The 13,522-nt window shown below is 47.6% G+C and overlaps 1 protein-coding gene across 1 annotated transcript in view; it reads left to right on the plus strand.

The window, feature by feature from the left end:
* The window catches only part of ADAM19 (ADAM metallopeptidase domain 19), a gene marked incomplete at its 5' end in the record, with an annotated part of 32,749 nt that overhangs the window by 12,081 nt on the left and 7,146 nt on the right, over window positions 1–13,522 (plus strand). The window contains 12 exons of the mRNA XM_082490145.1: window positions 936–1,014; window positions 2,046–2,122; window positions 3,774–3,966; window positions 4,433–4,498; window positions 5,909–5,980; window positions 6,710–6,876; window positions 8,024–8,108; window positions 8,356–8,495; window positions 10,102–10,279; window positions 11,120–11,209; window positions 12,451–12,646; window positions 12,928–13,036. Of these exons, the coding sequence (XP_082346271.1) occupies window positions 936–1,014; window positions 2,046–2,122; window positions 3,774–3,966; window positions 4,433–4,498; window positions 5,909–5,980; window positions 6,710–6,876; window positions 8,024–8,108; window positions 8,356–8,495; window positions 10,102–10,279; window positions 11,120–11,209; window positions 12,451–12,646; window positions 12,928–13,036 (1,452 nt within the window). The remainder of the gene's footprint in view (window positions 1–935; window positions 1,015–2,045; window positions 2,123–3,773; window positions 3,967–4,432; window positions 4,499–5,908; window positions 5,981–6,709; window positions 6,877–8,023; window positions 8,109–8,355; window positions 8,496–10,101; window positions 10,280–11,119; window positions 11,210–12,450; window positions 12,647–12,927; window positions 13,037–13,522) is intronic.

Raw genomic sequence — 13,522 nt, forward strand, 5'->3', positions numbered from 1 at the left:
TGGTTTATAATTGTACTCAGATTTGGGTACTGGAGAGAGTCTGGGTTTGAGCTGAGAACTCACACCAGTGCCCACATGTGTCCTGAACTGGCCTGCAGTGTGCTTGGTACGCTGGGCTTGGTGCGTTGAATGTAACCTCAGTGTATCTGGGGCATAACTATGCGGTAATGAAGGAAACTCTGCACAGAGACTTGTACCCATCAAGGGACGATGACGATGTTGCATTTCTGGGGTTTCTAAAGTCCTCACATGAAAACCGAGTTGTTCACTTGCAGCTGTTGGAACTGGATCTCAGCGCCTAATCAAACTCAGTGACAGGCTCTCCTTTCTTGTTTTAATTTAATAAATGGCTTGAAAGAGCACTTAGGAAGACGGCTTGCTGCACCCTTTCAGAAATGGATGTGCTCCGTGAGAAGTGCTCAGCTTCTGCCAGGGCAGCAGATGGAAGCATAGTTGACCTTGCCACATCCATCTACCTTCTGACCCTCTGCCATCACAGTGCACTCTGCACAGGGAAGCACAGCCTGTGGCGCCAGTCCTGCAGCCGCTCTGGTGGCTCCTCTGCCAGCAGGAAGCCATTAGCTGCTTCCTCCCTGGGGACATCATGTTAACGAGCGCCTTGCAGGACGAAAGTGCTGGTCCAGAGCAGGGTGCAGAGATACAGCACAGCTCTGGGCTGGTGTCCCCCCGGTACCTGTCTCCTGCCTGCCCTCCCTGTGCATTGCAATTGGTTTTGCACTGCAGGTAGCAAACAGCGACCGCCCCGAGTCCACAACAGTGGTTCACAGCAACAGGAATATTTACACGGACTTCAGAAAGAGCTGGATCTAGCCCATTTTCTAGCACACCTTGGAAGCAGAAATCCTGGTTTAAAGAATGGTCTTATTGTCTTCTCCCCCCCCCCCCCTTTCTTTTCTCCCCCCACCCCACTGCAGAAACCTCTTTGCCCCAGGCTACACTGAGACTCATTACAGCCACACTGGACAACCCCAGACCACCTCTCTGGCCCACACGGTGAGTGCAGAGACTGCTTTCCCTCCTGCGGCGTTCAGGGGAGACCAGGCAGGGGGCCCAGAAAAGTGGGTGACCTTCTTTCTCCAGAGCCTTTCTTCAAGGGCATGGGTCTGCTTTGAGCTGAAGGGGGGGCAGTCCGACTTTCTGCCCTGGGGGGTTCCAGCATGAAAGCCTCTCCGTCCCCCAGCGATGGTAACAACATCTTATTGTTTTGCCTGAGCTCTGATACGAGAACCCAGGTCAGCCTCCAGCATCCCTCCCCTCTCTCTGGGTGCTGGGGAATCATTCATTTCTCCCACTGCTCAACCTCTCGCTTTTAGTTTTGCCACCAAGTATTCCATGCTGGGGACGTTCCCAGCCTTTGGGGAATCCAGCCCTGTTCAGTAAAAATCCCGTGAATTAACTGATCTCATGCAGGCCTTGGCTGACTCTCTGCTGCAGTGGCACAAAGATGTGCATTGGTCGCGATGCAAAAATAAGAGATAAAAAATCCCATGAGATCATCTTTACTGATACAGCCCCGGGGTGAGGGGAAGGGATGTGATGAATATGTTGGCGTTTCTGCCCCAAAGCCTCCTTGTCCCTGCCAGAGGCTGCCTTTGTCTTGCTGGGAGCCCCCAGACGGGGACTTCCCCACTGCCCATGGCGTCACCCTCTCTGGGGCTGAAGGCACATCCTCTGGGGCCTGACCCAGGGCCAGCTGCCATCGATAGGCAGCTCCCGTTACGGGCAGAAAGCTTTGGGTCAGCCTTAATGCTGTCGCCATCAGAGTTGCTTCCTTGGGGATTCAAAGCTCTCAATTTTTACTGGCAACAAGGAGCCGTTTGATGCACAGGCCACGCATGGCGGCTGAAAGGCCAAATTTCAGTGCACTGACAGAGATTTAGTTGTGATAGTCAACTGCCAAATGCAGTGGAAAGAGAACAATTACTGGAGTATCTGCGGTACTCCCGTGGGACTCGGTGATGCCTAAATATAGCACGCGTCCATCCCAAACTGCATTGCCAACCCTGCTCCCCTCTGCCTTACAGGACCACTGCTTTTACCACGGGGTCGTCCGGGGCCAGGAGGGCTCCAGCGTCGCGCTCAGCACGTGCCGAGGGCTGCGGTAAGTGCCTGGTGATGCCGGAGCTGTGGGAACGCCTCTGCTCGGCTCCTCAGCGTGTTGCCACGCCAGCTCTGCTCCCCAGCAGCCTGCTTGCCGTATTTCTTTCTGGGCAGATAGACCTGTTCTCAAATTCCACCTAGCCAAGGGTTCTGGGCATAAAAGGGAGCGTGTCGGGGGCAATGCAGAAATTTGGGTATCGTTAGTAACCGTGACCTCCTAGCCAGCACCTAGACTCCTTCCCGTTTTGTGCCAGCAACGTGGGCTCGTGCAATAAGTGAGTTTAACTCAAGAGCCCACTTGAGCAAAAGACCTGTTGGTGATGTGGGGCTGCGTCCCTTACAGAGACAGGGGCAGGACTCGCCACGACCCAGCCCAGTACTCTACACGAATGCAGAAACCAGCTCCTTCTCCCAGCGTCTCGCAACTGGCAAGTTTTTGTCTGCATTTTGGGGCAAAGTCTTCAAGTCTGAACTTCCTCCTGGGTTGTCGGCCCAGCGCTCTGCTTTCTCCCTGGGTGGTGCCGGAGTTGTGTGTGTTATGCATTTAAAAACCTTCACTTTGGTAGTAATGGGGTCTTTGGCAGGAAAAGACGGTCTGTATCCTCAGCGGGAGTAAATGAAATGGCTCGTTGCGACCAAGGAGCTGCATTCATTTACACCACCTCAGAGTTTGTTTCCAAAACACCACATGGGCTTTATTGATATTAGTGGTCATACTCTCTGCAGCACCGATTGGAAGCTGTGCTGATGGGACCCGCTCCAGCCAGGAAACAGACCGTGCCAAAGCAAACCTGCGACATCTTAAGTGACTGTAGCACAGGCCAAAATGCCCAGTGACATAAACAGGACAGTGCAGCCACCTGTGCTTTGCAATAAATAATCCAAAAGCAAAAGCAGTCACAGGTGTGCCCTGCTTCTATCAGCCTGCGCTTCCCTCGGCTCTGCCTTCCGAGCGGCAGAGGAGATAGAGGTGTCTCAGCGTGCACGTGCGGCAGCATTCCTGCACCCCTGAGCTGTCAGCCGTGTGCTGGCAACTCCTTGATAGCATTTTCTAATTGCCAGGGAGGCACAGGAGCTGAGCGCACACGGCTCTTTTCACTCCGAGCTTTCGCAGGGCAGTGTGCTGCCCATCACGCCACCCATCTTCCAGTGGGCATCAAACACAGGAGAGCTGGAAATCTCCTGGCTGTAACGTGCTCATTGAGAAAACCAGAGCCGTATGGCCATGTGCACAGCCCAGAGACAACTCGTTTTTTTTTTTTTTCCCTGTTGACAAACAAAGTCTTCACATTTTTAGGTTAGTTCTGTTAAAGACAAATTTCTTTAATCTGTTGAAAAACTTCCACTGCCCCTAAAGGAAAAGCTGTACTTTAAAAAATCGGTACTCCTTAGGTTAGCGCTGTTGCAGCACGTGCTCCAATAGCCCCTTAGTTGAATGCCTGGGGCCCGTTGAATAGATTTTAATTTACGCAAGCTCGGGGATTCCCCACTCTGAACTCAAAATATCCCCATCCTTTTTATTAATGAACTGAATGGCCTCTTAAGGATAAGTGCCTTACCAGGGTCAGGTGGGAACTCAGCAGCAGAAGGATTTGTCTCCAGTTGCTGTGGTAGCAATTAACTTTCCCTCTTACTGCTTCCCGTTTCAACAGAGGACTTATCGTATTGAGCAGCAATTCCAGCTATGTCTTGGAGCCAGTTCCCGACAGCCCAAACCAGCACTTGATCTACAGGTTGGACAACCTGAGGTTGCAGAGAGGAGCCTGTGGCTACCAGGGCACTGGGAACGCAGCCGAAGACTGGCTCAGGGACTTCACAACTGGGATGAAACCACCACACCAGAGGGTGAGCAAGGCTCAAACTGGGTCCCATGCACGATGCTCTGAATTTCCTACCTGTCCCAAGCCCGAAGAGCCTGCTGTGCTCTGGGAGCATAGCTTGGAAAGTGAAATGAGGGAGAATATTTAAGAGGGTTTGTAGCAAGCTGGTTGCTAAATAGTGACTCCAGCAGGGAAATAAATTAGCATTGGGGACCATTGTGTAGCACGAGGAATCTGGGCTGTAGCTGTTCCTGCATGGGTTTGTGCATCAGATACCAACGGGTGGGCTGAGGACAGACAGGCGGGCACTTGCTGAACTGGCTCGTGATACTGGGTTGCTATAAGGCAGTCACATCTGGAGGTCCCTGCGTGTGATGGGGTGGGGTGAATGGCCACTGAAAAACAAACTGGGAAAAATGTCCTGTACGTGTGTTTTGTGAAGAGTTTCTTGGGGGATCGTGGGGAAATAACCTGTGGTGCTGCTGCTGCAGGTGAAACGGGAGACTCTGCAGGCTACGAAGTACGTGGAACTTCTGCTCGTAGCTGATTACGCAGAGGTAAGAAAAGTGATCATGTTTATACCAACTGAGCACTGGGCTCAGAGCGAACATCTCGCCTGCAGCATCTCTTGGGGTGAGGAGGACCGCTGGAGCTCAACAGGTTTCCTCTTCCCATCCTGATGGTCCTACCCCCACCAGCAGACAGGGAGAGTATTGGTCATTTTTGTCCAAGCAGCCGTGACTCCTCTGCTGCCACCATCAGTAACTCTTGGCCAGGGGAGGGATGCAGGTTGTGATTTGGTTGAAGGACTGGGGCTGGGGATCAGTTCTTGCCTCCCAAGGTACCAGTGGTCGGCCCTGGTTCTCGATGGGAGAGACTGCCTTCGGCCTAGGGTGACTTGGGGGTTTCCAGGAACGACGTGTTTGTAACTCTGCAGTACACTTAATCTCTAGAGAAGATAACCATGATTATCCCCTGCTCTGAGCCAGTAGAAGATATATAAATAGACATTTTCAAGGGTCTAGATCATAACATAGGACTGGAAGAGACCCAGTGAAGCCAGCAGTTCCTCCCCCATCCCCAGCCTGGACAGCACTCCAGACATACTTACTGACAGTGCAAACCACGCAGTGTTTTGCTGATCATCTAATCTCCAGCACAGACGGGAGTCAGGCTGGTCCTATTCATTATTTACAACTTGAAACTTAATAGTGAAAGCCACGTAGTGCTCGGGGCTATGATTTATTCTGAACAAAACTAAAGAGGCAGAATCTATTTCAGCCTTCTCTTATAGGCAGCAGGATGCCAGGGAAACTATGAGAAAACGCATTATACCCAGGAACTGCCATATGTTTTTCACCATTTCATTAGACAAGCTGTGGTAGACACCCTTGCAGTATCATCGTTAACTGCCTTTATTGCATTTACTGTCTCCCTCGCTAGAAGAAAAGTCCCAGGTTTTGTCATCTGTTAAACAAAAATCTAAACATTTTGCAACTTTAAATCCTTGAATCAAACAGGTTGCTATAATTAACTCATTAATTGCCAGGTGGTTTAAATAAGCAAATTCATTGGATGAGTGAGATGCATCCTCGATTCTCTGGATGAGTGAGATGGCATGAGCGCTGTGGCAGCCTTGGCCTCAGACGGGAAGTCGTGTTACCATAGATTTTACCTGGCAAACGTTTCAGTTCTTCGTCAGCCCCTGGCTCTGGGAGCTCTGATAAGTTTGGGTTGCTCCACTGAGTTACTACCACCGCTTGAGTGACATGGCTGTAGTGGGGTGCCAGGAATTAATTTTGAATATACATGTATGGGTGGGCTTATGGTCAGATATTTGGTGAAAGAATGCTTTTGGGCTTCACCTGATAATTACTTGCTTATTCCCAGAGTAATGTGACTTGTTTTAACACATTTCGGCTCTTCCTAGTTGCCTTCCTGCTGTCTGACACGTTCATTCTGTTCAGTTTCAGAAGCATCACTTCAACATTGAAGCAACAAGGCTTAAACTGGTGGAGGCTGCTAATTACGTAGATAAGGTGAGATCAGGTGTGTGTGAACTGGGGAAAGCAAAGTTCAAACCATGAATTATGAGAATTAATTGTGACAGAGGAAGACTGCCTTCTTGGGAGAGAGAATAATGTTTCAACAGTTTTCCCCAGTGACTTGGGGAGCGGTGAGCATCTGTATTAACTGTGTTACCCAAATACTGCTTTTTGACAAGGGACTAAGGTATTCGTAGAAATCTTGGCCAGCAGAGGTGGAAGAAGCCTTCAGAGGTCATCCTTGCAGTGGTACCTGCTGCTGCTGAAGTAAACATCACACTTTTTTAGATCCTCTCCCTTCATACTCCTCTTCTCCCCTTAAACTCCTTCTACCGCTCCCTTCACCCCCCCGTCCATGAAGACTTGTCCTGTTTGCACTTGATGTGGGCAGCAGATTATTTCCTTCCTCTTTTCAGGAATTTTGATGTATCTAAAGATAAGCATGATGTCAATCTCTAGTCTTTGTTTCTCTAGATTCTCTATCATTCATTTAGAAATAAAAGTTCAGTGTCTCTAGTTCGATTGAGTTTAGCTTTGTGGGTGGTGCACGTTTCCCTCCGCAGAGCTGCGGCGCTAAGTTGCAATGCACTTCTAGATGGAGCATCTTCTCTGAGCTTGTGTATCTGTAGTAGCATTTCGCAAGGTTTATATTCAAGATTTAAAACATAGTAAAATAAATCGGTGGTGCTCACGTTGTCATTTCTTTTCCTTCTTGTATCTTAGTTTTACAGATCCCTGAATATCCGGATTGCCTTGGTGGGGCTGGAGATCTGGAGTAATTGGAATAAATGCGATGTAAGTGAGAATCCCTACTCCACCCTGAAGTCCTTTCTGGCCTGGAGTAGCAAGGAGCGGGTGCACAGAAAACACGATAACGCCCAACTCATCACGTAAGTTTATTTCTCCTGAAATAACCTGTTTCTGACAAGTGGGTTGGGTGGGTAGGAAATCGGTAAGTAGGATTATATCGTTCTAAGACTCAGAGTGGCAGATTTATGTAGAGGCTGCTCAGCCGGCATTAAGCTCTGGCACCCAGAGTACAATCACGTTAAGAAAAGGGGAGGTCCCGGGCTATGCAGCAGTCTCAATACACAGGCATTAAAGTGCATCAGCTTTAATGTGTGTGCATATCACAACCAGCTGCACGTGATCTGTCACGGCTACGCGTACAATTTCAAGAAAATCTGAGCCATAAGCAAGACCTGTAAAGGGGAGCTCAGTCCTTTGCAGAAGGCATTCATTCCCAACTCATCCTGCTGAGACACAGGGGACACAGTGCTGGGAGCTAGCTGAGGATCTGTGACTCATCCTACAGATCTCGTTAGGGTCGGTAGCTGTGGCCAGCAATGCAGATGTCGTTGGAAGAAAAATTTGCAGCGACCCTGAGGCCTCCTTACCTCTCCCATGGTAATTCATCCACCAGTAAATAGTGGTGAGTCAGAGGAGAAACCTGCAGGACTGAAATTCAGAGATGCAATGCTTTTTCCCTTGTTTCATTTGGTTGGGTTTTTTTTTCCTCCCCTTTAATATTACTGTATTTCACCCAGTCGTGTCCTGAACGCAATTTCCAGGGCTCCCATTCCAGACATGCCGTCAGGGATGGTGCAGAATTCCAGCTCACCAGGCAGGAGCTGAGCGTGGCTGCACTGCAAAGATGTTATCTAGTGCTCTGTCAAGCCCCTGAATCCCAAGCCGGCACGTAGCAGGCTTAAGGTAAATGAAGTATTCACAAACAGTACCCAATTAAGGATTCAGCAATAGTCTTTTCTGTGCTACTTGCAAAGCTCAGGGGGAGCACTTTTAGGCACCAGACCACTATAAAAAATAAGGTTGGCTGGTTGGCCCATGAAACAAACTAGTAGTCCAAGAAAAATAGGTCTTAAGGCTTTGTAGCTCTGCTTTCATGTCCTGTACTTGAAGATACTACTAAAGAAAAAGTATTGACCTGTATAAAACTGTGGACTGCAGGATGCATTCTCTGCCTTGCCTTCTCAAGTGCCTTGGTGCCATTTCGTGGTCTTTCTTGGTTGATTTTAGGGGTGTGCCCTTCCAAGGCACCACAGTAGGCTTGGCTCCCGTGATGGCCATGTGCTCTGATTTCCAGTCTGGTGGAGTAAACATGGTAAGTAATTGCTAATACGTAATATGATGTTTCTTGCCAGCAGTCAATACATAGCATAGGTGCCTCCCAAAGCCCACGAAGAAAATGTTTCCCTTGAAGGCCTCTAGCTCACCTGCTCAGAGGCAGGAATACCTTCAGTAGATGTTTTCTATGTGTAGCAATGAGAAGTGCCGCTTACCCCATTGACTCAGAGGTGCACGGGACAGGCACAGGTAAAATGCTGATGAACTTCTTTGACCTTGCACAGGACCACTCTGATAATGCCATTGGTGTTGCTGCTACCATTGCCCATGAGATGGGACACAATTTTGGCATGAATCATGATTCACCTGGCTGCTGTAATACCCCCGCAGAAGAGGGAGGCTGCATCATGGCTTCTGCAACTGGGTGAGTTCATCTGGCAGGGTCTCAAGGGGAAATGTGAAGGGCTTCGTTACAAGAGCCTTGGTGGAGGAGTAAGAGGCAGAAACGCAGACTGAACGTGGGTCTGTTGGGGCCATTGTGTTTATAGAGAAAATACTGCCGGGCAAACCCTGGCTCATGAGTCAGTAGCAATTTGCTAAATTTCCAATGAACTTACTTCTGCCTGAGGTTGGCCTTAGGTGTGTAGGGACCTGGCAGCATTTAGAAGTGGAGCTCTAAAGTGTCTGGTGAAAAGGAAAATCTTCTGTCCTGAGAGACTGTCTTAGGACCCCTTTAACCCCTCGTCTCTGAGTTTGTCCTTCCCGCTGTGTCCTACCAAATGATCCATCACCCCAAAGCAAGTTCAATGCATACGTGCACACATCCTTCTGCGAAACCTGGACTGCCTCTTGCCAGCAAGTACAGAGGAACAAGGGGTGACCAGAACATGCGTGACCTTGGCATGTAAAGGTTTACGTGGCTTTCGTTTCTGTTGCACGCAAGATGTGTAGATAGATAGTTGATAGGGTTTCTAAAGCATCTCAGGCAAAAGGTAATGTATGTTATAATGTGGTATCGAGAAGAAAAAGGACTGCTTCAGGAAAGAATGGATTTTTATTAAAAGGCACAGCGATAGGGCTGTATTTCTAAGTCAGAAGACAAGAAAACAGATTGACTGCGTGTTGTCTTAAGAATACTGCTTGGTTTCAGTGAGCCGCAGAAAGCCTGTGTTTGAAAGGGAAGAAATGCTGGCTTTGAGAGAAAGGGGAAGCGAGAGTGACTCTGGAAACCCACAGGGATTCCAGAGCTCATTTTGCATGAGGAACCGCAACAGCTTCCGTATTTCAGTCACATAAAAACATCAGCCGAACCCACTCACTTAAAGCCACATTCCCTGTTTCCTGAAGCCTTCCTCCTTGGGGCTTAGCCGGTTTTAACAAAATTTTCTCCATAGATATCTTTTTACATGCATGATTTCCTCCAAATAAGGAAAAACATTTAGGTGAGAAGGGAAAACATAGAGGTGTACAAGTAGAACACGCAACATGAACGCACACATGCAGAGTCATATATATGAGTGCAGAGCTTCTGGCACTGCAGCAACATAAATTAGTAATTCATGTAACAGAAGATATTCACATCTTTTGCAATGAGGCAGTAGATAGGAAAAAGAAAATATTATTTTCCTCAGTTAAATTCACAAGCAGTTATTCACAGTCTGAGTGCTGGATTCTCAGCCTTTTTCGAGCAGAGTTAGGAATAAGCCACAGCTTCAGTATTGAGCAGGTAAGGACTGCCGTACTTGTCAGCTATCGAAGTCGAATTTAACTCAATGTATTCTGTTTCAATAAAGTTTATTTTTTAAGGCTGTTATATTACTAGACAGCCTTGCAGCGCAATCTCACCTTTTTCTCAAATGTAATCCAGATAGATCTGATTTTGAACAGGCACACAAAATCATGGTCTGCTTTTTGCACAATTTCATAGACTTCGGAGAAGGACCATGTCAGGGTTTGCACGTGGTCATTTTTGGTTCTCTAAACCATTGCCCAGATCTGTCATGGTGTTTCTCTATACGGTCTATATTTAGGCACCCATTCCCCAAGGTGTTCAACCAGTGCAATAGAAAAGAGCTGGAGAAGTATCTGCAGTCTGGTGGAGGGATGTGCCTCTCCAATATGCCGGATCCCAGAGAAATGTATGGTGGGAAGAAATGTGGAAATGGCTACTTGGAAGAGGGAGAGGAGTGTGACTGCGGAGAGGTGGAGGTAACAATTGTTCAGATCTAACCATTTGGGGTTTAGAGGGACACAATGATTTTATTAGGTTCTTCACAAATACAGTTAGATGATATGTAAACAGCTTTTATTTGTGCAGTAGATATGCACACCTTCCCTGTATGTAAATGTGTATGCAATGTAAATTAAGGTCGTAAAGTATCCTGTCTAACTAAATTTACAGTGCATAGTACAATGCATCCCAGAACTAAAGGAAAGGAAATAGGAAATAGGAAAAAGGAAATAGGAAAAAGGAAATAGGAAATAAGAAAGGAAATAGGAAAGGAAAGGAAATAGGAAAGGAAATAGGAAAGGATAGGAAATAGGAAATAGGAAAGGAAATAGGAAAGGATAGGAAATAGGGAATAGGAAAGGAAATAGGGAATAGGAAAGGAAATAGGGAAGGGAAGGGAAGGGAAGGGAAGGGAAGGGAAGGGAAGGGGAGGGGTCCAGTTTCATATTTAAGTTCGCTTTACCTACAGCTCCATTCTTGACAAGGATGAGGCTTCTCTTAGCACTGCGTCTCACTTCTCCAAATCCATACTTTGACTGGTAAGACACAGGGGAGCTGGAACCAGCAGCCCAGACTCACCAGATGTAAGGGAGCACAACCTACAGTATCCAGTCAGTCCAACAGAGGGTACAGTTATGCAGTGCTGTAACTCGGCACATGCTGTGCATCGTGAACATATTGTGTTGAATAAGGAAGGCTGTTACTTTGTATGTAATTCATCATGTACGACGTACGTCAGCCTCACACTTCGATGCTCTGGCACATTCTTGTCTTGAACATCTGCCGCGTAAACTCTGCTGCATCTCGCTGTCTTCCAGGAGTGCAACAACCCCTGCTGCGACGCCAGCACCTGCTCCCTGAAGCTGGGTGCCGAATGTGCCCACGGCAGCTGCTGTCATCAGTGCAAGGTGGGATCTCTGGGTTTTCCTAAGAGTGGAGAGGGAATAATGGTGGTGGAAGTGTGAGGCTGAAAAATGGAGGGGAAAGGGGAGCAAACACAGCCAAATGTGGAGTTAAGCTCCTCACCTGCAAGCAACATGGTTGGATTTGTAGGTACAAGAGCTATGAGTGCAATCAAACTGGCGGGGTCCTTTCTTCTAGCTGATTAATTTAATTGACTCCTGTGATAACTGAAGTGAGCTGTGAATGCTGCTGCAGCGAAGTGACACTGCCTCTCTTGCACACTTAGGGATGGGATGAAACGGAATGAATATTTCTCTCCTTTGGCTCTAGAAGAAATCTAGACTGAGCTCTTAGAGCAAACACTTCCTCCGGGGATTAGATCTTTGCTCTGAACTCTCTTTTCTGGGATTCAGTAGAATTCCTTTAGCCCAGGCGCTTGCTGAAGAAACACTAGCAAAGAGGATTGTATGTGTGTGACCGCTATCATTTTAAATCTCAGCTTTCCTTAGAGATGCTGGTTAAAATGTGTTTCTGATTCTGGAGCCAAAGATCTCAAGCTTTGACAACAAATTATCTCAAGAATGAACATAGGAAAACATTTCTCATAAGCTTATTTTTGTGTTTGCACATTGACTGCACGCTCTTACTGACCGATCCTGAGCATGTGGAAAATAATTTTCCAGGAATCCACTTGGACTCACTCCTTTCAAGAGAGGCTTGGAAAAACCTCCTAGATGTATGCCCTTGCATTCTCCATGTCCGTGGTGGACAGGACAAGAATGAACTGGGTAAACCCCTAAGCAAGGGAGACATAAGTCACATATTAGGAAAATGTCTCCAGCAGAAATGACAGGTAAATACTGAAAGGAACTTCCCAAACAGGGATGGCTTTGAGAATAGATTACACGAACATCTGTCAAAAATGGTTTAGGTAAATCAGATCCTACCCTAGGGTAGAGGCAGAGGGATCAGTGTCCCCTTGAGACCTAGCAGCCTTATTTTCTGTGTATGATCTTACCTCTACCTTAGGGAAGGGATCCAGTCATTAAGTTGATTCTACACAGCTCACACAGTTAACGAAGCTGCAGAGTCATTTGGATCACTGCTGACCTCAAAAAACCTAAGACAAGGTGGATGAAGAGATGCATGCATGATTTTTTCTTAGCTGCAGGGAGACATTGTGCAGACATGAAACCACAAAGGAAGTCAAGAAATAATTAATTTTTTTCCCTTTGTATCTTTTTAGCTGATGTCTCCGGGAACTCTCTGCAGGGAAGGATCAGGACTCTGTGACCTCCCGGAGTACTGCACTGGCGAGTCACCGTTTTGCCCCCCCAACTCCTACCAAATCGATGGAGCTTCTTGCGATGGAGGAAAGGCCTATTGCTACAGTGGGATGTGTCTCACCTATAAAGACCAGTGCGTGCAGCTGTGGGGGCCTGGTAAGGACACTACTTACAGTGAAATACGTTGTCCTCTGAACAGGCCATATTATGTGGCATCCTGTTATCATTCACCTTGCGTAAGGCAGTAGTACCTTCCATACCTGTTATCCGTGGCAAAGTCAGAGGTGCCTTTTCTCCTGCCTTGCTCGCGTGGAGGAGGCAGCAAAAATTTCCCATGCTCAAACCATGCCAGAAAAAGAACAAGTGGGCGGTTGGCATGGGGTGAGATGGGCTGCTGGGCTCCACGGGAATCAGCCACATGAGTCTCTTCTGTGCAGGGGCAAGGCCAGCACCAGACGCCTGCTTCGAGAAGGTTAATGCTGCTGGAGACATCTACGGGAACTGTGGGAAGGACATCTACGGCAACTACAGGAAGTGCGAGATGAGGTAGAAAGCAGAGTGGCAGCCAAGAGCTGCTCATTGGAGATGTCTTTATATATTACTAAATTATGGGCCAGTAGATAAAACTGATCCATGCTTTGGTTTTTCTCCCTCCCTCTGCCTCCTGGGAAACCAGCTGCATCCTAGTCGAACTTAGAGCCCTTACGACTGAAGCTTTAAGTTTACCGTTTTCCCTGCCTTTTGCATTTTAAAACATCTAGTTGATATTTTTTCAAAGCAGCAGAAGAGGGAATTTTTAAATCCATAAGCTAAAATGTAGCTTTTTAACTGAGACAAAACCGTCTTAGTCTTAGCTGTGATTTTGTTGAGGCCGGCCTACCCATGGGGACAGAGAAATGGTACCATCGGTACCCATCAGACGCTGTTGTTTGGGAGGTGCTTGCTCTTTTGCCTTTGAACAATGACTCAACTTTGCTGCTTTAGTTTACTTGTAGAGCTGATGCCTGCAAAACACTCAGCAAGCCAGAAATA

The sequence above is a fragment of the Vanellus vanellus genome (genome assembly GCF_965231255.1).
Source record: "Vanellus vanellus genome assembly, chromosome: 13".
Classification (NCBI taxonomy): Eukaryota; Metazoa; Chordata; class Aves; order Charadriiformes; family Charadriidae; genus Vanellus; species Vanellus vanellus.